At 38.9% G+C, this 23,825-nt stretch overlaps 1 protein-coding gene and 1 long non-coding RNA gene across 2 annotated transcripts; one reads left to right on the forward strand and one right to left on the reverse strand.

The window, feature by feature from the left end:
• Nucleotides 1–728: 728 nt before the first annotated feature.
• LOC113746671 (uncharacterized) lies at nucleotides 729–9,904 on the reverse strand. The gene is made up of 4 exons (XR_003463036.1): nucleotides 9,825–9,904; nucleotides 2,262–2,575; nucleotides 1,900–2,024; nucleotides 729–1,619 (listed from the first exon to the last, which is right to left on the reverse strand). It is a non-coding gene; the product is annotated as an uncharacterized LOC113746671 (long non-coding RNA).
• Nucleotides 9,905–20,821: 10,917 nt separating this feature from the next.
• LOC109139820 (uncharacterized) lies at nucleotides 20,822–22,701 on the forward strand. The gene is made up of 3 exons (XM_027282997.1): nucleotides 20,822–21,217; nucleotides 21,962–22,273; nucleotides 22,382–22,701. The coding sequence occupies exons 1-3, from the start codon at nucleotides 21,058–21,060 to the stop codon at nucleotides 22,699–22,701; spliced, it is 792 nt and encodes a 263-aa protein (XP_027138798.1). The 5' UTR covers nucleotides 20,822–21,057.
• Nucleotides 22,702–23,825: the final 1,124 nt, after the last annotated feature.

Here is a 23,825-nt window from a genome sequence, read left to right on the forward strand (position 1 = left end):
TTTATCCTAAGCCAAGGTTTGGAGTGAGGTATTATCCTAAATCAGAGCTGTCCAAACTTCTTTGAAAGAGGGCCAGATCTGACAATGTGAAGACGCCCGGGGGCCAATACTGACATTTAAAAATGAAAGGAATGAACAATAAAAGTTACATACATTCATTGCCACAATTATCTTTTTCTTTATCTTTTTTTTATAATTGCAATGTCACCAAATCTAAACAAATCAGACATCAACCAAATCTGGAGTCAGATAACAGAATAAACTGTATGGAATACATTAAACTTGATACAAATCTGAACCTCATGTTCATTTTAAACATGACTTATTATGAGTTAAAATGAGTTTAAAACTATCACTCTTTCTTTTGTCTTTAACAAAATCATTCACAAAGTCATATTTTGTGTCACATCTACAGATACATAACACCAGCTGTTATGTCCTTAGAGGTTCAGATGCTTCATTATGTCAACCAAAAAAGCCAAATCTTCCAGCCACACAGTATCTGACAATCCTAACAGGCCATAAATAATATATTATGAAAACGAAGCTTTGGACCGCATGAAATCTGACCCCCAGGCCGGACTTTGGACATGCCTGTCTGAAGTAGTATGTAATGACTGTGGTAACATTTTTACGACACTTGTTAATGCGCTGAATGTTTTTTAAAAATGCAGTAAAAGACATCAGTGATTTAATGGTGTAATAAAAATGGAAGACCAAGAAAAAAGAGAGAAGCTTGGCACATTGCAGGCCACAGAGCCTGAAGCTTGTTGTCATGACATGAGTCCACACCATGTACATCTGTTTAAACTATTCTTTATTAAATCAAATTAGGACACATTAAAAACCAACCAACCATACTGGGAGCAGAGGAGCCCAGTACAGGGCAGAGCCAGAGAGAGCAGAAGAAAGTGAGTGCCTGGCTGCTGTGTCATAAACACCTGCAGACAAAGAAACCACACCCAGGAGAGGAGGAAGGGACACACTCAGGATGCCCTTAGGGCATCACACTGTGAATCATGCTGGAAGACATGCTCAAGGCCTGACAGAAAGTGTGTGCAAAGGACGGGGTGATATAGCCTGAAGAATTTAGACACCATTAAGGGGAAAGTCCCCAAAGTTTGATGGATTTACACCATTACGTCATAGATGGGGGAAGATGGGCTGGACTTATGCTATGGTTATATAACATTTGAGGGTTTAAAGGGAGATGTTTGGGGACAGACAGATCAGTCTATCCATGAGAGACTCAGGCTTTGTTTGTCTATGAAGAAAATAAAGTTCATCTACAGCCAGCTTTGATGAATCCTGCTTTACTTCTTGAAGACAATTTGACTGAAGTTGTACTTCTGGCGGGGACCAAGACACCTAAGCTGACCCATTTTTGATGTGGATGAACAGGAGAGAAGAATGGTGTGGTTAATGGTGTCAAATGCTTCAGTGAGGTCCAGGAGGATGAGGATGCTGAGCTGACCAAAGACTGCAGAGAGGAGGATGTCTTTGGTGACGGCTGTTTCAATGCTGTGTTGTGAGCAGAAACTGTCTAGAAGGTCAAGTGTGGTGAAGCAGAAGGTCACAGTTGGATGTCAGGCCTCAGACGATGTTGTCCTAGCAGCTTCCTGTGTAGAGAAAACACAGGAAATATCACTGCTGGTGACAGTCTGGATACCCTATAATGTCTTTAACATGTAAAGAGGTTAAAGAGAGAACACAGATTCTAATTCCTTATGAAGAACAAATCATACTAAGTATAAATCAGCTCATAATACGACTCTTGATAATGAGAGACCAATCACTGCAGACATGATGAGCAAGTGAACTTATGAAACAAGATGTTCCATGAAACTCCTGACTGGAACATTTAGCAGCATTTAGAAGAACTCCTTTGTTAATACTGACCTCTTTCTACAGCACAATGCACACAAGGCCAAATAATGCAAGTGATACACCAACAGCATGATGGTTCCTCTGGCCAGCCGTAACACTGTGTGGAGGTCCGATGGTTGGTGTGATGGGATCAGCCTCTGAGAAACAGACAAGTGGAGATAAATAATGTGAGTGGTAGTGTGTGTTATTCATCTATTACAAAACAAACAGTGAATAATGTGATCGAGGAACTGTTACAACTTAAAGTTGATGAGGGAACTGAAGATCACACACACACACACACACACACACACACACACACACACACACACACACACACACACACACACACACACACACCTTTTCCTTTGTTTTCCTTGACTCCAAATACTCACCAACAACAGTCAGGTTAAACTTGTGCATTGACCCATTGCCATTGATGATCTGTCCCTGGTAAAGTCCATTGTCTTTGGTGCTGAGGGACAGGATGGTCAATGATCCGGTCTCTGGGTCCAGGTGGAATCTTTGTGTTTCGTCGGCACATCTCCTCTATCAAAGTTGAACAGGACGTGATTCTCTGACCCATAAGACCAGATGACTTGATAGTCTCCATGTAGTCCAGTAACTCCAGTGTGCAGAGTGATGTTCTGTCCAGCCGTCCCAGTCACTGTCTTAATGTCACTCTGTCCAACTGCTGGAGCGACTGTCACTGCAAGAGACAGAGGTGGGGGGCATCAGCAATGACTAAAACTGAGGCCACATAATTACACTTGTCATGCAGACACAGTTATTCTGCCTTTGACTGTATGAATCAGTGTCTCTAACACAAGGACAACATGTTGAAACACTACGAGAACTAACTGTTGCTGCAGATAATGAGACATGAGTATCGGCATCTCCTGAACTCATGGTCATACATGTGGCTAAAACACTGACCACAGATTTTCCATCATTGACTGAATTTTAAAAACATATAAAATCAACAACACTGTCAGTAATCACATGTAGACCGCCTGTAGTAAACTCCTCATCAAGTTGGCTGTGAGTGTGCATATTAATTAGCTGTACTGTCTTTGATCTCACATGCATGACATCACTGTAACAAAAGAAAACACATTACAATTTCCACCAACTCTGACACACAAGTGCCAAAAACTGCAGTTCCTCAAACGGCCACTTGAGGCTGGCTCCAGGAGTGAGTCAGAATCCATAAGTCCCCATGTTCAAATGTCCAACTTCACAGCAGGAATATACATGGTTACAGGCTGGTTGTATGAAGGCTTGAAGTTATGCATAATTAACAGCACGTTCCATGTATTTGCCCATTTTTGGATTAGCTGGGAGAAGACAGAGAGACCGGACTGCTAAGACAGGGGAAACTGGCTCTGCCACACTGAGCTACTAAGCTAAACCCCTGTGACACAGTTACAGGAAATTACTCACGTTTCTTAACAGTCTCTGGCCTGACAGTGGCAAAATGTCACAGTAACTGAATGATCTCGATGTGGTTGATAAACGAGTTGAAAAAAGAGGTATAATGTGGTGGACGATGAAGGAAAAGCAATAACATTTATCAACCAGGAGGGACCAGGGGAGCCACAAGAAGTCAGTTATCTCTGCTTGAAAAGAAAAAAAAAATAAAGTGAGCGGGAGCGTTTCTTTGATGAGTCATCACATTTGTGCCATGATCGAGTGGAGAAGGAAAAAAATGGACAGAAACTGCTCACACACACAGTCACAGTCTATTATTTCTAATGAAGCAGTATGTCAGACTGTATGAAAAAAGATAGACAACATGTTTAGCTTGAATGTTGAATCCATGCCAGCTACTCCCTCATGACCTCCACCCCTGCAGAGGTGTTCAGATTGTGACATACAATGAGGCGCTCTGTTAGACAAAAAAACGTTTGAACACTGAAGGTGAAATCTGAAATGACTGTTGACTTACTGTTCTGCATAAACTACTGTATGATGAACTGATCACATGTCTCTCTGTGGCTGCTTTGACCTACAGTATCTTTGCACACTGCTGTTGGTAAAATGTTCTTGGTGTATGATGTCGTTAATAACTAGGAGATGTAAATGATTCTGGACGTTCACATTAATGCAAAATAACATAAATGATTATAGCATCATTATGTGACTGACTTTCTCTCAGCATCCCAACCCTGACTGACTTCCAATGTCCCTGAACAAACGTCACATGTCTTACTGGAACACAATTTTACCGTAATTACCATGATAGAACTTGTTCTAATATGGCAGTAAAGGGATATTACAGTAGTGTTGTTGATGTCACCTTTAAGTTTAGTGTTTTCTTTCATATTTTCCTGTATAAAAAGTGTTTTTACCATCAGGAGAAATGATGTTTGCCATATCATTATCATAGTAATACAGTGTGAATGTCATATAAAATCTGTGGTCATCAAATATGACAGAAGTCTGGCTCTGTTTCCATGTCCTTCTCTCTGTAAAGGCTCTGTAAAGAGGCACAGTCCAGGCAAGAAGGACCAAAACTGACATTCCCATGTATCCTGTATCACCATTGTCACCCTAAGACTGATTCATTTAATCAAAGTTTTAATTACAACTGATTATACTATTGTGCTACCCCCAAAATGTAAGAGGCATTTTACAGTTTAGGTTTGTATTTTTCTAATATCTATATCACTATTCATACATTTTATTTACTCTGTGCCAGCAAAGTTTGACTGTAACTGTAGTAGCAGAGCTCTCTCTGTCCTTTTAAGGAAAGTCACTGCCACAGTAAATGCCCTGATTGGTTTGGCTCACCTCAGCTCACTGAGACACAGATCCACCCACCTACACACATATACACACACACACACACACACACACACACACACACACCAAGCTGCAATGCTATTTTGGTCCTTCTTGCCTGGACTGTGCCTCTTTACAGAGCCTTTACAGAGAGAATGACATGGAAACAGAGCCAGACCTCTGATAGAACCTTTTAAGGAAAGTCACTGTAAATGCCACAGTAAATGCAGGCTGCAGTGCATACACACAGGATCATCACAGCTCAGATCACTGATAAAACAGTTATCTGATGATAAAATATGATGATGTGTTTTTATGTGCAGAAGTTTGATCACGTAAAAACTAAAAAGAATTGAAGCTCCACACTTCTTTTGAGCCTCAGCTTTATTTCAATATTTGGAAATGATTTCTTCTTCTTCTTCTTTTTCAGTAGACATTATCCACATGTCAGTATGACCTCAGATATCAGATTATCTGGAGCTCTCTATCTTTTGAAAGTGAAAAAAGTGACTTTTTGGTGTAGTAGACTCTATTAGAGTAACTGTCATAATTTCTACCTTGTATTTTTAAGATTCAGTGAGAACTAGAGTGTTTTAAGTAAAATTAAACATTGTATTAACGTAATACATGAACTATAGGGGAAGAGTAAGTTTTACTTTTGTTTTCCTCATACTATTTAAATGATTAATAGTTGTATGTACCAAACCTAGAAATACTACATAAACTTTACTCTGAAAGTGAGATCACAGAGCAAGGTGTAGCACGTACAACAGTCATCTGCAGGTAAGCTGTTACCGTTCTGTTTTAAAGTTGTGATAACATATAGGTCCGCATGTATTTTGATAGTTTGACGCAAAGATATGTTACTGTCCATAAGTTCATTTAAAGTCAGCATAAGGCTACATTAGTCCGGGCTGGCTGTAAGTGGAGGGCTGCACTAACGTACACACACGTTTACTGACAGAGACAGAGGTCTGAGTCTCTGAGACCAGCTGCTTCATACAAACACTTTCTTTGACAAGAAGAGAGTTAGCACGGCTGTGTAGCCCACAGCAACTTCGTGATGTGCGGACCGAGGAAGAGGAACTTTCTGAAGACTGCTTGGTATAGCATGATTTTAACCATTTAAAAATACATTTAATGACACAAGTTAATCTAATGTTCAAGTTAAGAGGAAAGCAAACAACGGAACAGAGATATTCTTGTATTCATTCTTCCCTGATAATGAAGTCACTTTGAATGATTCATGAATTCTATTATTTGTTTCTCAGTAACATTCTTCTTTTCTGTTGTACGTTGTATGCAGGAGGACAGCCGGAGTGATGTCAGTAACCACATCCTCAAAATACTCCATGCCGTCCATGGTGCTGATGAGGATCCAGTCGATGTTAGACACCTTAAGCTGTTCATTTTTAATTGATTCTGTTGATTTTATTTCATTAATGTTTTAATTGCATTCTTAAAAGTGCACTAGTCTAGAGGACTGGTTTAAATGTTGAAACTGTTTCAGAGTGTAGGTTTGTAAGATTTTAATGGCATATTTGAGAAGTGACTATGTTACCAGATCTATGTTGGATGTGGTGTATAATGTGTAATACTGTGTATTTGCTCTTTACCAGTAATTCCAACCTTTCAGTAGTATGAGGCAAATTTTGATATTTTTCTTAAAGATATATACATGATCTTAGTTTAAATATAATACCTTTTGCTGGAGATACATCTTTAATTTACTGTTAGTACAGATTCTGATGCAGTACAATATAATGCACTTTAACTATTAATGCAGTACAATATAATGCACTTGAACTATTAATGCAGTACTTCTACATTCTGTTTTTTTTTCTATTTAAATAGAGGTATACATACAAGCTTAAGAGGCTGTTTCTATCCTGACCCTCTCAAAAAAGTTGTTTTGAGCCTGTTTGTGTGTTAAACGTTCTTGAATATCTGAGTATTATATTTCTGTAACGTATGTTGAAATTCTGTTTCAGAGGGTTGCAAGTTTTTCACTGCATATTTGAAAAGCACTATTCTAGATATGTACTGTATGTACAAAAGTATTGGGACACCTGCACAATCGAATGCTATTGACAGTGACAGTGTTGACAGTGTTCCTAATATTTTGGCACAATAGTGTACATTGGATGTAGTGTATACTGTGTAATACTGTCTGTTTGTTCTTTTTATGTCAGTCATGTCAATGTTAAATTTATGGCTGCCCTATAAAAGTTTGGGCAAATCAATCCACAATAGTAGTGGATTTACCTTAATGGTACTTGTTTGTTGAACTGTTTAAAATGAAAAATAAACACTTTAATTGCATTGTAATTTAGTTGGGTAATATGCGATAGATAGAAAATAAATGCATAGAGTATTGGTTAAATTTATTGAGTAACATTTATCAAAAGAAAAAGAAAACTGGCAATGATTACCTAATTTTAGTGAGTAATGTAACGTAATGCAACCAAGTAATTTAAATGCCAAGCACAAGAAAAATTAAAATCTACTAAATTACAGTAGTATAGCAAATACTACAGATATATAAAATTTACTTAAAATTTTGAGGAAATTATGTTCCGTCTATGAAAAACAAGTAGACTTTACTTAATTTGTTTATATGTAACTTAAAACTTGGATGTAATTAGGTAAGTGTTACTTAATGTCTTCACAATGTTTGTTTTATGGTAAGTAAATTTTACTTGATACTGGCAATGAGTGTTACTTGATATTGCAGCATTAATTTTACTTTAATAATTTCGTCCAATACTTACAATATATTTTTCAAGTAAATCTTATGATTATTTTTTTCATCTGGAGAATTTATGCAGATGTGATGAACATTTATGCTGAGATGCTAATTTAGAAATTTCTTAGAAAGACTGATAAAAGGAAAAGGAGGATTCATCCATGAGCATATTGTTTGTATTTTGTATTTCCATCTTTTCATTTATCCTTTAATACTTTGATATATATTCTCTTAAAACACTGACTCATTCACGGCGTGTGGTGTTTGACTTTTTATTATATTCTTTTTTATTCATTTGTTCTATTTTGATTATTACTGTTTGATTTCATTTAGCGTATCATCGTTATGATTATGATTTGTCATTATCCGTTTTTAACATTGATGTGTGTGTTCTTTACTTTGTATGATACGTTTCTTATTTTAGTTGAGGCTGGCTCGACGATGGCGGAAAGGTGTGACAGATGATGAGTCAGCTATAAAATAGCCGGACTCTGTCTTAATAAAATGATTTTATTAAAATCTAAAAACAGCATCAGCCGCGCAGCTGACACCTCGAAGACTCAACCTTTGTTGTTTCAACAATATTGAAAAAATATCGGATTTATTAAAGTCATACATGTCATGTGCTCTCCTGTTATTCAGCACATGTAGAGCAAACACAGGTCCGTTACCTTTTTTTGATGAGCTTACAAAAGAAGTAAGGAGAGGAGAGAAGCACCGAGGAACTTAACTGGCCCTGGATGAATGAACATCGAATCTCCTCTTTACTGTGACGACAGGGACTGAAAAATATAAAGCTGAAAATAAAAATAAATCTGAACCTGAAAAAAAAATCTGAAACGGAAAAAAAAATCTGAAACTGAAAAAAAATCTGAACCTGAAAAAAAAATCGCAGCGGAAAAAAGTAAGAACCTAAATATGAAAATATGTATGAAAGCACGGAGGCCGTCTGGTGACGTTTGTGGCCACGAATTAATAGCGCGTGGAAACGAAATGAGTATTCAAGATCATAAATCTGTAACTCTACTGTTCAAGGATAGGTTCAAATAAAACGAGATCGTAATAGTAATCATTCATAATAATAATTCATAATAAGCATTCATTCGTGCCCATCTAATTATCATCTCGTTCCCACGTTTTAAGAACACAACAACAACAACAACAACAACAACAACAACAATAATAATAATAATAACAACAGAAAATCTAGTTTATGTTACTTCCCTTTCCCCTTGAGAGCAGGGTCGTAACAACAAGGTGATTGGTGCATCGTGGAAATCACGGAGTTATTCTACAGAATAAACATGTTAGCAATAACATTTAATTAATAGTAATATTATTCGGGTCGAATAAAAAAGGATTATTAGTCACGTTAGTGTATTTTCAGTTGGTTGGTCCAGCTCGTCTTTATCTACAAGTTTTCTCAGATAGCGTACCGACAGCCGGCCCGACCACAACGAGAAGCGTCAGGGAGGATGGATAGAAAGAGGCCGGGAGGAGCTGAGGAGGCCCGGTTCAAAAAGAGAAAGGCCTTTGGAGGATGAGGCAAATGACAAATGTGCAAAGAGGACAGACACTAGAGGCAAATGGTGAAGAGAGATAGGCCTAATGATACAGGCACAGGGAGAGAGGACAACACATGAAACGATATGAATGAAAGTTATTCACATATGACAGCAGCATGTATGTATCATGTATGTATGTATGTATGTATGTCTGTATGTATGTATGTATGTCTGTATGTATGTATGTATGTGTATGTATGTATGTATGTATGTATGTATGTATGTATGTATGTATGTATGTATGTATGTATGTCTGTATGTATGTATGTATGTATGTATGTATGTCTGTATGTATGTATGTATGTGTATGTATGTATGTATGTATGTCTGTATGTATTCTCCATGTTTTGATCACTTTGATCTATGTTGGATGGTTATCTATGTTTTTTTCCTGCACTGAAGACGGTGCTTACATTTCGTCATGCATTGCTTCATGACAATAAAGATATTCTATTGTGTTCTGGTCTATGAACGACACAGTTAGTGTGTCACACACTGCTGGCGGCTGCTGGTGCCGTAGATGCTGTTGATTGCTTCAGTGCGTCTTTGTGGAAGACTTTCACATGTTTTCATTCTTTCTTCCTCTTTTTGTGAACTCTCAATCTGTGCTTGATTTTTTTTCATCGTTCATTTCATCATTTTTGGAAATGTTTCCTATCAGCTCCATCAGCTGCGCGCTGGTGACGTGAAAACACGTCAGGTTCACGGAGGGAGAAGCTAAATGTGCCCGGACAGAATGTTTTCTTCAGCTCATATTTCAGTGACAATAAGACTGAAATAACACGTCATTTTTCTGTTCATGCGTCTAATACAAAATATGAAGCACAGCCTGTGCACATAAAAGAACAGTTTGAAGTACTTACGTATGAAAATGGTCATTAAATAGTCCATAATGCTGCACAACGTGACTGGAAAGACGCGCATGAAAGGAAATGTCCGTTCTGAAAGAAGTTTTAAAGTGGTCTCCTGATTAGTCTTTGTTTTAAACTATTCACAGTTCATGATAGGAGCTAACCACGTAGCTGATTTGAAGCTGCAGCATGAGAATGTGGGCACATAGTTTACACCTAACACAAAGGTGTAACCAGGCTGTCTTAATTTGTAGAGGGACTTTCCAACTGTTTTGTAAAGAAGCACAGATCAGGCCTCTGCAGTCATTTGGAACAATTCACTTCAACTTTGTCCATGACACAGTGTCTCATGGCATGCTGGGAAATCTCTGCCTATAAACTACACCGTGTCCTCTCACTGGAATGTAGCAGCTTAAAACATGAAAAACACAAAAGAGACATCTTGACCATTTCCTGCTGTCACTTCTTCTGTCACACTGAGATCAGGCATGCTAACTGCTATCTAGTTGAACAGGTGTTCGGTGGCTTGTAACAGTGTAACGACACAAGTTCAAGTTACTGTGGCTCACCACTGCACAATGACCAGGTGCCAGAAGAATGGAGGAGGGGTGGTATGAACACTTCAAGTGTAAGAGCAAGTCAGAGTTAAGAGTGAGAAGTTCAGAGTTAATATTTATACAATCACACTTAAGGTTTGATTTAGTGACACTGTCATTACACTGTCATTATCTAACTAACATATCACCCCAGGATGTGTCGTTCGCAAACGAGCTTCCTCTTTGGGTCCACAGGACAGGGTGCTCCATGCATGCTGTGACTGAATGATAGGTGAGATGAGTGACAGTAGAAAAAGACTGAGATTTGTGAAAACACAAAGGCTGTCACACCGTGGTGATGTCAAGCTGGGTTTTTGTTATGTCTTGTCATTTCCTGTTTTATTTTGATAGTTAACTCTCCTCTCGTTTCAGGTCACTTGCCCTTCCTCATGTGTCACCAGTCTGATTGTCTTCCCCGCCCTGATTGTTTCCACCTGTTCCCCATTTCCCTCATGTGTATATATAGTCTGTGTTTCCCCTTGTCCTGTGCCGAAGTGTCTTCGTTCCTGTTTCGTCGCACCCAAGCCCTTCCATTGCCTCCAAGCCTGTTCCTTGTATCCTTGTTTTGTAAGTTTCATAGCCCTTTAGTTCAAGATTAGAAAGAGTTTTTTGTAGCCTGTTTTCATCCTTCGGGATCGTTTTCTGTTTGTTGGTTTCTTTCCTTTTGATAAAGTTTTTTCATCCTCCGGGATTGATTTTTGTTTCCAGCCAGTTTAGGTGATTAGGCCATAAGATATAGATAGCTCTGTTTCCTCCTCATTTTGAGAGAGTGTTTTTGTTTGATAAACTTTATTAGATCTTTCCTTCCCATTTTAGTGAAGCGTTTTTCTTTCTAGTTCAGTGTTTTCGTTTTTTCCAAGAGAGTGTAGCAGAGGATTTAGTTAGAGTTAGAGTGCTGCTTAGAGTAGCCATTTTTGTTGTAAATTTTGTAGACTGTGTTCTGCAGCTCGGAGCTAATAAAGCTTCTTTGAAACCTGCCTATTCCGCGACTGAGTCTGCCGCTTTGTTCTGGGCCTGACAAAGGCAGACTGTAGAATTTGCAAAGTCAAGCTGTCGTATCGAGTAGGATCCACAACAACGTGAGAACTGTGCATCCAACGGTCAACAGCTGTCCCTTTATTTCTATGCTTCAGTTTTTATAGGTGCTTCTATCTGCTACCTGCCCTCCATCCAGGACCTGTACCTGTCCAGAGTCAGGAAACGGGCAGGTAACATCTCTGCAGACCATCACACCCTGGACACAAACTGTGTAAACTCCTCCCCTCTGGAAGCACTACAGAACTCTGTACAGTACACCAAAACAAGCGGACATAAGAGATCAGGCTGTCTCTGTGATCAACAGCTAAAACCTGACACAAAATGCTTGTATTGCTGGCATAAGATCTGTAAATTATAAATTATTTATGTAAGTATCATCACAACACACACACACACATTCTTGTTTATGTTTCCTGTCAAGTCCTCTGTTTTGTTTTTTTATCTGTACTACAAGAGCAATTTGTAACCAGAGTCAAATTCCTTGTGTGTGTACACACTCTGCGAATTAAAGTGATTCTGACTCTGAAGTTAGTGCATTCATTGGCTGGTTTCAGAGACTTACAAGGGTCTGTAAATACAATGAAAACAATTGGCTACAGCAATTTACTGTGATTAGAAAATGTAATTAATGTTTCCACTGAAGAAAATGACAAATATGAGATTATTCATCTGGTGCAAAACAAACAGTGAATAATGTGATAGAGGAACTGTTAAAACATCAAGTTTATAGGCTTACAGAAAACACACAGATATAGAGATACAACAGAGATATGAGACAGTCTTCTTCTAAGAATGTATATCATAAGAGAGGAACATTCATCCTACATGTATCAGTATGGAGGCTGCTTCTTCCATGCAGGATAATTCAATTCAAATTTATTTATATAGTGCCAAATCATAACAAAATTTACTTTCCATACAGAGCAGGTCTAGACTGTACTCTTTATAATATTATTGTAAGGCTGGTTAGCGTTAATTATAAACTTGACTTGGACTAAATGAACTTAGTTATGGGCTGTGGGTCAAGCAAACGCACGGGGACCACTTCTTCTGTGTAACACGAATACTTTAATGTCCGTCTCAACAATAGGACAACTGAACACTCACCAAGATGTGATACATCATATCCCTCTGCCAATTTTAACAATCACTTATTAAAGGCAAGGTGGATCATGAAATATAGTTCCTGTTCTGAGTTATGAAATATACTACAAATGCTTATGAATTAAATTATACCAATTCTCTAATAATTTTAAATCTTACATTATTTACAGAGACCAACAATTCTACCATGAGCAAGCACTTGGTGGACAGGCAGAAACCTCGAGCAGACCCGAGCTCATTGGTGAACAGTCATCCACAGTATTAAGGTACTATGAGCTCTTTTAGATATGATGGTGCCTGACCATGAAGAGCTTTGTAAGTAAGGAGAATAATTTTAAATTCTATTCTAGATTTAATAGGCAGCCAATGCAAGGAAGCCAAAATGGGAGATGTGATCTCTGATCTTGGTTCCTGTCAGAACACGTGCAGCAGCATTCTGAATTAACTGCAAAGTCCTAAGAGACTTATTGGAGCAGCCTGATAACAAAGAGTTACAATAGTCCAGCCTTGAAGTAACAAATGTGTGGACTAGTTTTTCTGCATCCACTTGAGAGTCTGATTTTTGCAACGCTACGTAACTGAAAGAAAGCATGATGTATAAAGAAGCCTGCTGCTATTCTGTGGGCACAACTGCTGTGTGTGTGTGTGTGTGTGTGTGTGTGTGTGTGTGTGTGTGTGTGTGTGTGTGTGTGTGTATGTGATTTAGCAGCAACCAGCAGCTCTGTTCACCTTGATACCCAGCCAGGGATTCGTTCGCCCAGGGCGCAAATGTGGCCAGGACCGGCGCTGACTCAGAGAGAAAATCTGACAAACACACGAGTTTAGGAAACGTCCTCCAAGACTTCACAACCCCATCAGTGCTGTGAGGAAACACAGTGGAATATAGAATAATAGACTGGAAACCTCGTGTGTGTCCATCTGGACGTGTCTGTACATGCCCAGTTTACATTCAAACAGGCTAATGGAAGCACAGGTACAATCCAAATCTCCCAGATGAATATTGCTGACAGTAAAACCTGAAGGGCCTGAAGTTATCACACTGCTAAAAGATACATTTGAAAAACTCTTCACATTTGTTGTTTCTGCTTCTTTTGACTTCAAAACACAATCTCTGTCTCTCATGTTAGTAGAGTAGATTACAAGTCCCTGCAGTACAGAGACAGAGGTGAGAACACACCGCGGCTCCTCTTGAATAGTCTATTTTGCTCAGGAAGGTTCCTCACTGAGTGAAATGACCCGGAAGTATTAACATCCGCCTAAACATCTGCCAGAAATCTCGCTGTTAGCATAGACAATAAGCAGTTGTTGTTCAGGAGTTGGGCCTCTGATGAGCTGACTCAGTGGATCAGCGTAACTCCCTGCAGACTCAGACTCAGTAATTAATGTCATTCTAACTGCAGCATTATATGTCATAAATAATAATGGTCTTACTCACCACACTTTATTTAACACAATAAAGTGTTAATACAATTTACAGGCTAATAATCTGTCATCAATATTTATGTCAATCAATATATTTGCCACATTTCTATTATCTCAAGTGGCATTTACTGTACAGTTGAAGGAGTGATGCTGACTGTGAGTTGTGACAGTTTAATAGTGTTGTACTCTGAGCAGACGAGCTCTGAAGTCAGTTGAGAATGGGCTGCTGTCGGCTGAGGGAGCGAGACGCACAGACTGAACTGCAGATGCATGTAATGTAATGAATGTGAGAGAAATACTGCTGTGCAGGTTAAGCTAGAATCTTACTCACAAGTGTTGCAGATGTATTTTTGTGTCAGTTGAACATAATGTCAGCTAAATATAGTGATTGTAAACTACTTACAGTCTCATAGTTAATGTTTTTGAATGTTTTAATGAGATGAAAATGCAAAGTTTTATTTCCTGCATCAAAATTTCAAATGCACAGACAGTAGACTGCCCTCCTCGTAGAACAGCTCTCTAATGTGAATGTATTTAGCCTATTTGTAGTCCAACACAGTGGGGCTTGCGTTTCACTGCTATAATTTAAATGCTCATGGATATACTGACTCAAGAGACTCAAAGGACTTGTAAGATCCAGATCTGTTTAGTGAGTGACTCAGAAAGACTTGAGTCCGTAAGGTGATCTAAGGTTAACATCTCTAATGTCTTCCCACAATTCCATGCATTCCATTCCATGCATTATTGAGACATTCACAACCAGACATTAAAATAACATCAATTTATTGCAACAGTGTGATGCAGACTGCAGCAGAGACAGAACGTATGAATCTGGACAGACGTGATGATGTGATATAAAAACACTGATCATGAAGACTGTTCTGTTGTTGACTGTGGAGCTGTGTTCACAAACAGATGGTGTTTTTATGTTTGCTGTCTGCTGTAGTGAAACACTTGTGAGATAGTACACTAAAAACACAATAGACTGAGCTAAACATTAAAAGCTATATATAATACTTTAAGTGCCGGAGTTCATGATCCATGAATGAATCCAACCTCTCTACATATCCTCTACATAAAAAAAAATATGGTAAGAGCGCACAGGAAGAAGTACCTTAGATGTGGGTTTTGTAGTCCATCTACTTCTAAACTCAACATGTGAATAACATCTGCCGTCCCATAGTGATGTAGTCCAGCCTTTACAAACTGTTCATATTTAATGCATTCACAGTGTGGAACTACAGATCTATTTTGAATATATAAATAGCCAATCTGACATTTAAAACCCGTCGAGAAAAAAACAGCTATATCACACTATATCATGTCCTGATTTGTTGATCATGAAAATGTCAAGAACATTGTGTAACTGTTCTAATATAACCACGTGTAACCATTGAAACCATTAGCCACCATTGTCCTTCACATCTCACTTGACAGAACAACTGATGTCACTGTCATATCCTTTTATAACAAAGGGAAGAAAGGAAGGAAGCCTTGTAAGTCTGAGACTGAGTGGATTGAAAGTGAGTCTTTGAGGGGAAGTTACTGTACAACTTTAGTCAACCAGATTTAGTCAAGTATGTGAATAAGGTCATTAACACAACTGACCCCAGCTGTGTGTGAAGATGAAATGTATCTGGTTAATTTGTGACACTGTATAGGTGAGTATAGATAGTTATAATGTGTTATAAGCCCCATCAGTCAACATCTAGTTTAGTCAAAAACAATAACTTGTTTATGGTGTTTATGGGCAAAGTCAGATATCAGCTATGTAAACAGCACACAGAGCATGCAGGTACAGAAAGGCACAAAGAACTAATGAAGAACATGTAAGCATCTCATCTCAAACCTATATAAATACTTTGTTCAATAAGAGTCTGTGGAGCGGGGGTGGTGCATCGGCTGCAGGAGAGAGGTGTGGAGAGGGCTCAGGAGAGCAGCACCAGGTGAGAGTGATTAGCACACCTGTAGCCAGCTGTCTAATCACTCTCCCTCTTTTACAACGCAGTAGCATGCTGGACCCAGAGAGAGAAGAGCAGTACGGGCAGAAGGCTGGAGATACACAGCAGACGGCAGCAAGAGGCCTGCGAACGGCTGCAGAGCGTGTGATTGTGGCGTGAGCCTACTTCAATAATAAAATCCCTTGAGAAACGGGCTTTGGACTTGGTCTCTTTGTGCTGAGAGAACCCTAGTGGCAGTGAGTGTGTCACAGAGTCAAAATATTGTTCATTAAGTATGTTGTCACATTAATAATGTGATACATTCATATAATATTAAATATTAAATGTGATAAACAAAACACAAATCAAGACAAAGTGTGGTCATTTTTACTTTTGGCTCTCCTGTAAAGTTACACACATCACTTCCATAATAACATAATTATATGACATTTTTTCATCAAATTTCTTTGTAGTCAGTTACGTACTGTGCTGCAGTAGTACATGAGCATGAGTACAAGTAAAAACATATATATGGCTGTAGGTCCTCCTCCATATGTCAGTTAATGATTTGTATCAAGTATCATGCCAGCCTGAAAGTCTCTGACAGACTGAATATAGTTATTCCTTTGACTGGTGGTCACATCACATGTATTTGCACAGACAGTCCTGTCAGTTGCTGTCACTTGTTTGTGCTGAAGTGAAAAGTTGAGTGAATTGTGGTTCACATGTGCAGACGTATTCCGATTTTGCCTATTTATGATCATCATGGTGTCACAGCAGCATGCTAACATACTCATAATGCTAATGCTTGCATTATGAAGTGTTCACTGTCTTAGTTTAGCATGTTAGCACGCACACAAATGCTAATTACGTAGCAAATGGATCAACAGAAATGTTGACCTGATGAAAAGTCGAGTTTTGACTTTGACTCTTGAAGAAACTATTAACATCCTTTACCTCAGGTAAAGTAGAAATGTATGTACTAATGGTGAAAGTACTCATTATTCAGTTTGGCCTCATTATGTAAATTAGACTGTTAGTTGGTATTACTGATGCTGCAACATGTGCGCAGCATTTAAATACTGCAGCTGCATGGTCGGAATGGAGTTATGTTACTGTAAATTTAATAGCTTATCTACGACCAGAAGCAGTGGAGTAGAAAGTACAATCTTTCCCTTTGAAATGTGGTGAATTAGACATATTAGTAGCAACACTCCAGTAAATAGTGCACTTAAAGTAACATTATGTAACTTTTCAGAGCACTGAGGGAGTGTTAGTGTTTGTGTACACAGGCGCTTTGGACCACCGGGAGGAGGAGGTTCAGACGGAGACAATGTCGTGCCAGAAACAACGCTGGTTAAGCAGGCAATGTAAACAAGCTCAGCAGTTTATACTGACAAAATGAAACAGGAAAGAATACAGAAAGATGGAGAAGTTGAGGGAGGAAGCTAAGAAGAGAAAATGAGAGAGTGAATGAGTAAGAAGCCACCAGACAAGAGTAAATCTGGGACTGATTTAGTCATTGGCGAGCGTTCATGCTTCATGCTTCATGCTTCAAATGGGCTTCTTGCTGTTGGACTAGGAAGTAATATTAGCTGGCTGCTATGTCTTGTGTTGTTGGCTGTTAGAAAAGTTGTCCACTCAAAGTTTTTGATCATAAGTAATCACCAAATGTAAATTTTATAATGTAATCATAACACATACATGTGTACAGCTGACCATATTTATCACAGTGGTCTACATAATGTTCCTTTAAGAAGTATAAAACTTTCCAGCACTGAAAATAATGCATATCCTCCATGGCTACGATGTTCAGTCCTGTACTAACCACAGTCAAAGTGTATCAGAATATGATGGTGTAATGAGTGTTTCCATGCTTGAAGTGATGTGAGGATGTACTGATCACACCACATGAATCAGATAAAGGCAGTGATGAGTCAGTGAAAATCATTTATAGTGTACTTATGTAACCAGAAATATTCTATGAACGTCAAAGTGTTTCATTAAAGCAGACAATGGGCTGTTACTGAGACACACTCACTGTATTTACCTACAGTATTTAATGCCCACATCAAAACTACAGTAGCTGTAGTTTACAGATTGTAAAGCCCTCTGAGGCAAATGTACTTTGTGACTTTGGGCTGTACAAATTAAATTGATTTGATTTGATTTGATTTGATTTGATTTATTGGCTGATAAGGCAGGCAGTCACTCAAGTATGCAAAGCAAGTTGACAGGCTGAGAGTTTGGATAGCTCTGATAGTTTAGCTCTCCAAAATGTTTCAGTTAGTGGCTAGTTTGGGCAAAGGGAGCAACAATACATTGCTGCTTTTCAGCTTTTTACTATCAACCTTTCTTTAACCAGCAAAGGTCCCATTGAGATTAAAAATGTCCTTTTCAAAAGAGCCCTGGCCAACTAACAACAAGTGAATTCAGACAGATACAAAACCAAAAAGACAGTATGACAACATTTTTATGACAAAACATCCCAGAAAATAAAAGAGAGTGCAGACTTTAACCATGCTCCCCTGTCCTCCACTCTCCACACCTTTACCCAGTACGTTACATGCCACACCAGACACAACTAAACCAGAATCAGATTCAGAAATACTTTAATAATCCCAGGGGGAAATTATTTACACTGTTATTTAAACACTGGATGTACTGTATGCAGACACAAAGGACACATACACATGTTCACCTCTACCCCTGCTTGGTCGCTCAGAAGACAAACCTAGTTCATCAGCTTCTGGTTTACATACATATGGTGAACTGGACTGAACTGGACTGAACTGGACTGACGTCTAGACTCCAACAAGGAAATAGGAGGGATTAGGATGTTAGCCAAGCTGACCTCCTCTCACCCCCTGCATGAGGCGGTGAGGGCCTTAAACAACTCCATCAACAACGACTGCTACACCCATTGTGTAAGAATGAGCACGACAGCAGGTGCTAAACTTAGCTTAGCTTAAATGAAGTTATCTTAGCGTATCTTAAGTTCAATTAGCTTAGTTTAGTTTAAGTCAACATAATGCCCGGAGCTGTTGGGAGGTCGTTACGATTCACCTAGTATCATTCAGTCTTTATTGGGGAACTGCTAAAAGCTGGACACAAGCTCAACAAACCTCGAAGTCCTCTAACTTCTTTTGACTTCCTGTATCAGGGAAAGTACCTGCACTCACATGGCCATGCACATATGTGTTACCATGGATACAAAAGGATATTATATAGAGGCTTTACCCTCCTGTTACAGACTGGGAGAGTCTAAGATCAGCAAGTTAAAAAAAACCCTTAAACAGGAAAAACATGGAAGAAAGCTCAGGGAGAGCAGCGGGATGCAACAGTCTGTTACATTTTAAGGAAAACAGGCTGGAGTACATTAATGCAACAGATGCAGCACATTCCTAAAAGAAGACTGTAAACTTTGAAAACACGGTGACATAAAAACTCTCCAACAATCCCAAACAGTACAAAATAAATAACTAATCAAGACAGGCACTTTTAATTCTCCCAAAATAGAATATGAGGCTGAACTTGCAGCTTGGGGGCCCTCTGGTGGCTGCAGTATAGTCCTATGCATCAGTATAGTCTGATTATAGCAAGAAACAGCCCTGGGCACACATGCAATAGGCAAAGTTACACTCTTTGATTTTGGACCATCGTTCACTCCAGACATTCACTCATGTTTCCAGTATGAAGTATGAACATGGCCTCATGGACATGTATTTGCAGAGGTAATGGTCAGTGATACAGTATGAACCTAAAACAATGGTGCCATCTAGTGGTGCAGCCATGTTAACATCCAGAAATTATGCAAAGAGGTGGAGCGTGGGTGGAGCAAGAATACAAAAGGATATTATATAGATAGAGGCTATACCTCCTGTTATAGGAGAGTTATTTATAAAGGCCAATATCACAAAACACAAATTTACCCCCAAGAGCCTCACAATCTGTCCTTAGACCTGGAATGTTGTTTAGTCCAGAGTTCCATTGAGAACGCACCAGAACCGAACCAAACAGTTTAAAATCCAAATGAAGTGATATTTAATTTAGTTTCTCCTGAATGTTTGATCGTGTCAGCATCCGGTTTCCTCTGAACTTTAGATTTATGCTTACTCTGGTTTTAAGAGCAGCCAACCACAACACGTCATGTGAAGTCTGCCGAATACTGTCTGCGAGTCTTTAAACAGGAACCAGGACCAACATAACTGACTTTAAACTAAATGCTCAGTGAGCACGATGTAACTCAGACAAGCTTCATGATGAACAAGTGGACAGATGTAGAAGGGTCAAAGGTCAGAGTCTTGTCTTTCTGCTGGCCTTGGTGAAATCTTTCCATCTTTAGACTGTCAAAATGTTTCAACTGTCATGAAAAGAGTGAAAGAGTTTTCATCAGAGGAACAAACCTTTGGCCCGACTCCAGCAGCTTGCATAACAGCCATTAAAACACAACTGGCATTGTTCTGCTTGTTGTAAACAACATGCCCTAATCACCCCAAGGACAAACTCAGCTCCCCTGCTGAGCTCCTCCAACCTGCTGTGCGTCACCGCTGTTTATGTATGTTCTGATTTTACATCAAGTTTGAAATTACACCAGATCAACAACAACCGAAAGTCTGAGAATGAAACAAGCAGAAGTGAAACCAAAACCACTTGAGACGATCAGGAGTTCAAATTGTAAAAGAAGTCACTAGAAAAGAAGTCAAACAGACTGAGGTTTTATTCAGTGCCACTGCATATCAAAGCCTTCACTTGTGTACGTCTGCTGGTACAGTGCATCCAGTCCACTCACACTGACTACACACCACCTCAGAAAGAAAACATGTAAATCCTGCAGATCAGCAGATGAACTCTTCAATCACAAATCATAAAGAGAAAGTCATTTCATGCAGTTTGGTGCTTACCTGCAGATCGATCAGCAGCAGCACTGTTCACGGTGTGACTGTCAGGAAAAGACTGAAGGAGTGTCGCAGCAACTTGTTTGCATACTTTCACTTCTGAAGTAACTAAGTAACTCAGCACTTTCACTGGAAATGAAGCAGCTCCCAGAGTGAAAAAATAAAATGCTCTTACTCCTCCCTTTGCTCTGCACTTATGTTACACATAATTATGCAAAATGTAAAATCTCCAGTCAGACCAAAGTAAATGAAAAAATTCCTCAGCTGTCCGCCTGCAAGTATAGAAACCCACAAAGAGGAGGAAGAAGCAAACAGTCTCCTTTCAAAGCTCACACCGTCTGCTACCTTTCTTCTATCTACCTATCTTGGAGAGATGATACTGCCAACATTGTTCTTATTTGTTGCAGGTATGTGACTTTTTTTTTACTCCATGTTGAGTTAATCACATTGTATTTTATTACAGATTGTTTGTTGTAAACCGTTTCACTTTCACTATAAATAGAAATGCAATGTGCACCTCCGAGTAACACGCTTAAAAACACTTAAAAGATAATACATTGACGTTATTGAAACGTTATTCATGCTTAGACACATAATTGGGTGGTTACTGATGTGCCCTATCTGTTTGTTTTGTTTTTTGATTTTGTTGTCATTTTGCCACATTGATGAAATGATATGAAAATAAAATTATAGTTATAATAAAATTGTCATTATTAGTGATTGATTTAAAGAATGCATTACTGGCCCAAAGTTGATCCAACTGTCATATTTTCTGTAACACAATGAGTCGCATGTATGCATATAAGTCAAATATGCAAGTTTTGCATCAGCTGCCATGTTGGGCATATGCCTACAAGTAACCACAGGGTTAGTGCGTGTGTGTTTGCATCCTGTTGCTGAGTGCAGAAAACATCAGCAGAATTTAGATGATCTTTTCTTGTTGTCTGCAAATTCACAGAAAGACATAAAACACATAAAACACAAGTTCACTGTGAATGAAAATGTTTCACAAACTGGACAGAGTGGACTATTTACTGTACATATGATTTACTGTCATTGAAGTATGGTTCAGTTTAATAGAATTTTTTTCAGTAGCAGTGTAGGATGTTAGAATTCCTGAATTGGGCTGATCTACATTTTCCTCATTTCAGGTGCTGTCTGCTCTGAAGTAACAGATGTAACAAAGCGGGATGGAGAGACTGTCACTTTACACATAAACAAAACAGTGCAACCCAATCATAATTATCTATGGTCCATTGTCCCCAATAGACTAGTTACCATTGTCACCAATGGAGAGGTCCTTCATGTCAATGGGACCGGATTTGAAAAGAGGGTACACACACATGTTGAAACTGGATCAATCACAATCTCTAACCTCACCATCAATGACAGTGGGATATTCCTGGCTCAGGTCTTAACAAAAACAGGTATCCTGGAGCAAAGATTTAACCTCTCTGTCCATGGTGAGCAACCTTACATCCTCCATATGTAACACACTCTTCTTTGTCTACATTTCTGCCAGTTAAAAGAACTTTTATGTTCTCACTGTGTTAACTGTGCTTTCTTTTTAGAGAATTCACTTATTCCTCTTAATGTATTGAAGAGAGGCAATATCACTCTGGACCCTGGACTAGAAAAACTACAGAAAGAACACAATGTGATGTGGACACAGGGCCCAGATTTTTCTGGGAAACTGATAGCTCAGTGGAAGAACTTCAGCACCGTTATTGAGGAAAGCTTCAAGGACATTCTGCAGCTGAACCAACAGACTGGCTCAATCACCCTTCTCAGAGTGACAGAGAACTATGCTGGCTATTACTGTGTCAAGATGCTGCTGGGTACTGAACCACACATACTGAGACAATATCTGATCACTGTCTTTGGTGAGTAACATTTTACATGTTTGTCTCCTTCTTTTGAGTTTCTTTCTTGTTAAAGGATAAAGGACGACACAAAGAAGAGAAAGCATGAACACTTCACAGTGAGGGTACATGCAGAGATTCAATGTACTCCTCACCTCGGCAGTACAGCCAGCAGGAGCTGAGCTCCCTCTGCTTCGGCGTTTATAACCAGCAGGCTACATCAGTCTGTTCACTCATTTTTAAAACTGTTCCGCTTGTTTATTGATATAAAAAATGATCAATGAAACTCTAGTCCATGCTTTCACTGATACGGGTGAGTCAGATAAGGTCACAACAAAATGTCAAGGTCATCGTTAACTTACTGAAACTAAACTAAACACTGCCCGCTGCCCCCCACAAACTGCCCCCCCATGCACAAACCAAATGGCACCCGCTACTTTACAGACTCAAAAACACCGAATTTGCACTGTGTACAGCCAACTGTTATTTTATTTTTGATTGTACAAGTATACTGTAAATACTGTAAATCCTGTCCATACTGCCATATTACCATACTTATATTTATATTTATACTAATAACTCTGTCTACACTGTGCCATATTGCCACACGGATGTCTTTTAGCTTGTATATATTTTTAGATTTGTATATTTTGATCTCATATTTTTTTACATCTTTTACATGTTTTATATTTCATGTTTATACTGTTTGGGATAAGAGGGAAACGAAATTTCAATACTCTGTATGCAGACAGAGATTTTTATAGACATTTAGATATATTATTGTATGAAGGGCTCTCCCTTCTTACAAAAGCCAATTTAACCACTGGGTACATGAATGACCAAGATCTCTACTATTAATGAAGTCCATGTCTTCTTTAAAGGTAAGCCTGCAGTCAAAGGAAGAGGGCAAAAAAACCTGATCATGAATGAATGTGAATGCACTGATGCAGCGCCGGTCCTGGCCACATTTGCGCCCTGGGCGAACCCCCATCCCCCCCGAACTTTCTTCTGTAGTCAAACCCCTGGATAGTAAACTAAAGTTATTTTGAATGAAACCAAAAGGAAACACAATCCTCATGATACATATCAGATAGGTCTCTTGATGATTATCAGGGAGGTGGAAGATCTCTGTAGTTGTCATTGTAGTTGTTCA

Source organism: Larimichthys crocea, chromosome X (assembly GCF_000972845.2).
Source record: "Larimichthys crocea isolate SSNF chromosome X, L_crocea_2.0, whole genome shotgun sequence".
Lineage (NCBI taxonomy): Eukaryota > Metazoa > Chordata > Actinopteri > Sciaenidae > Larimichthys > Larimichthys crocea.

Coding starts and splice junctions, on each gene's coding strand:
- LOC109139820 (XM_027282997.1), top strand. CDS start 21,058: ATGAAAAAATTCCTCAGCTGTCCGCCTGCAAGTATAGAAACCCACAAA. Junction 21,218..21,961: donor ATTGTTCTTATTTGTTGCAG/GTATGTGACTTT, acceptor TCCTCATTTCAG/GTGCTGTCTGCTCTGAAGTA. Junction 22,274..22,381: donor ATTTAACCTCTCTGTCCATG/GTGAGCAACCTT, acceptor CTTTCTTTTTAG/AGAATTCACTTATTCCTCTT.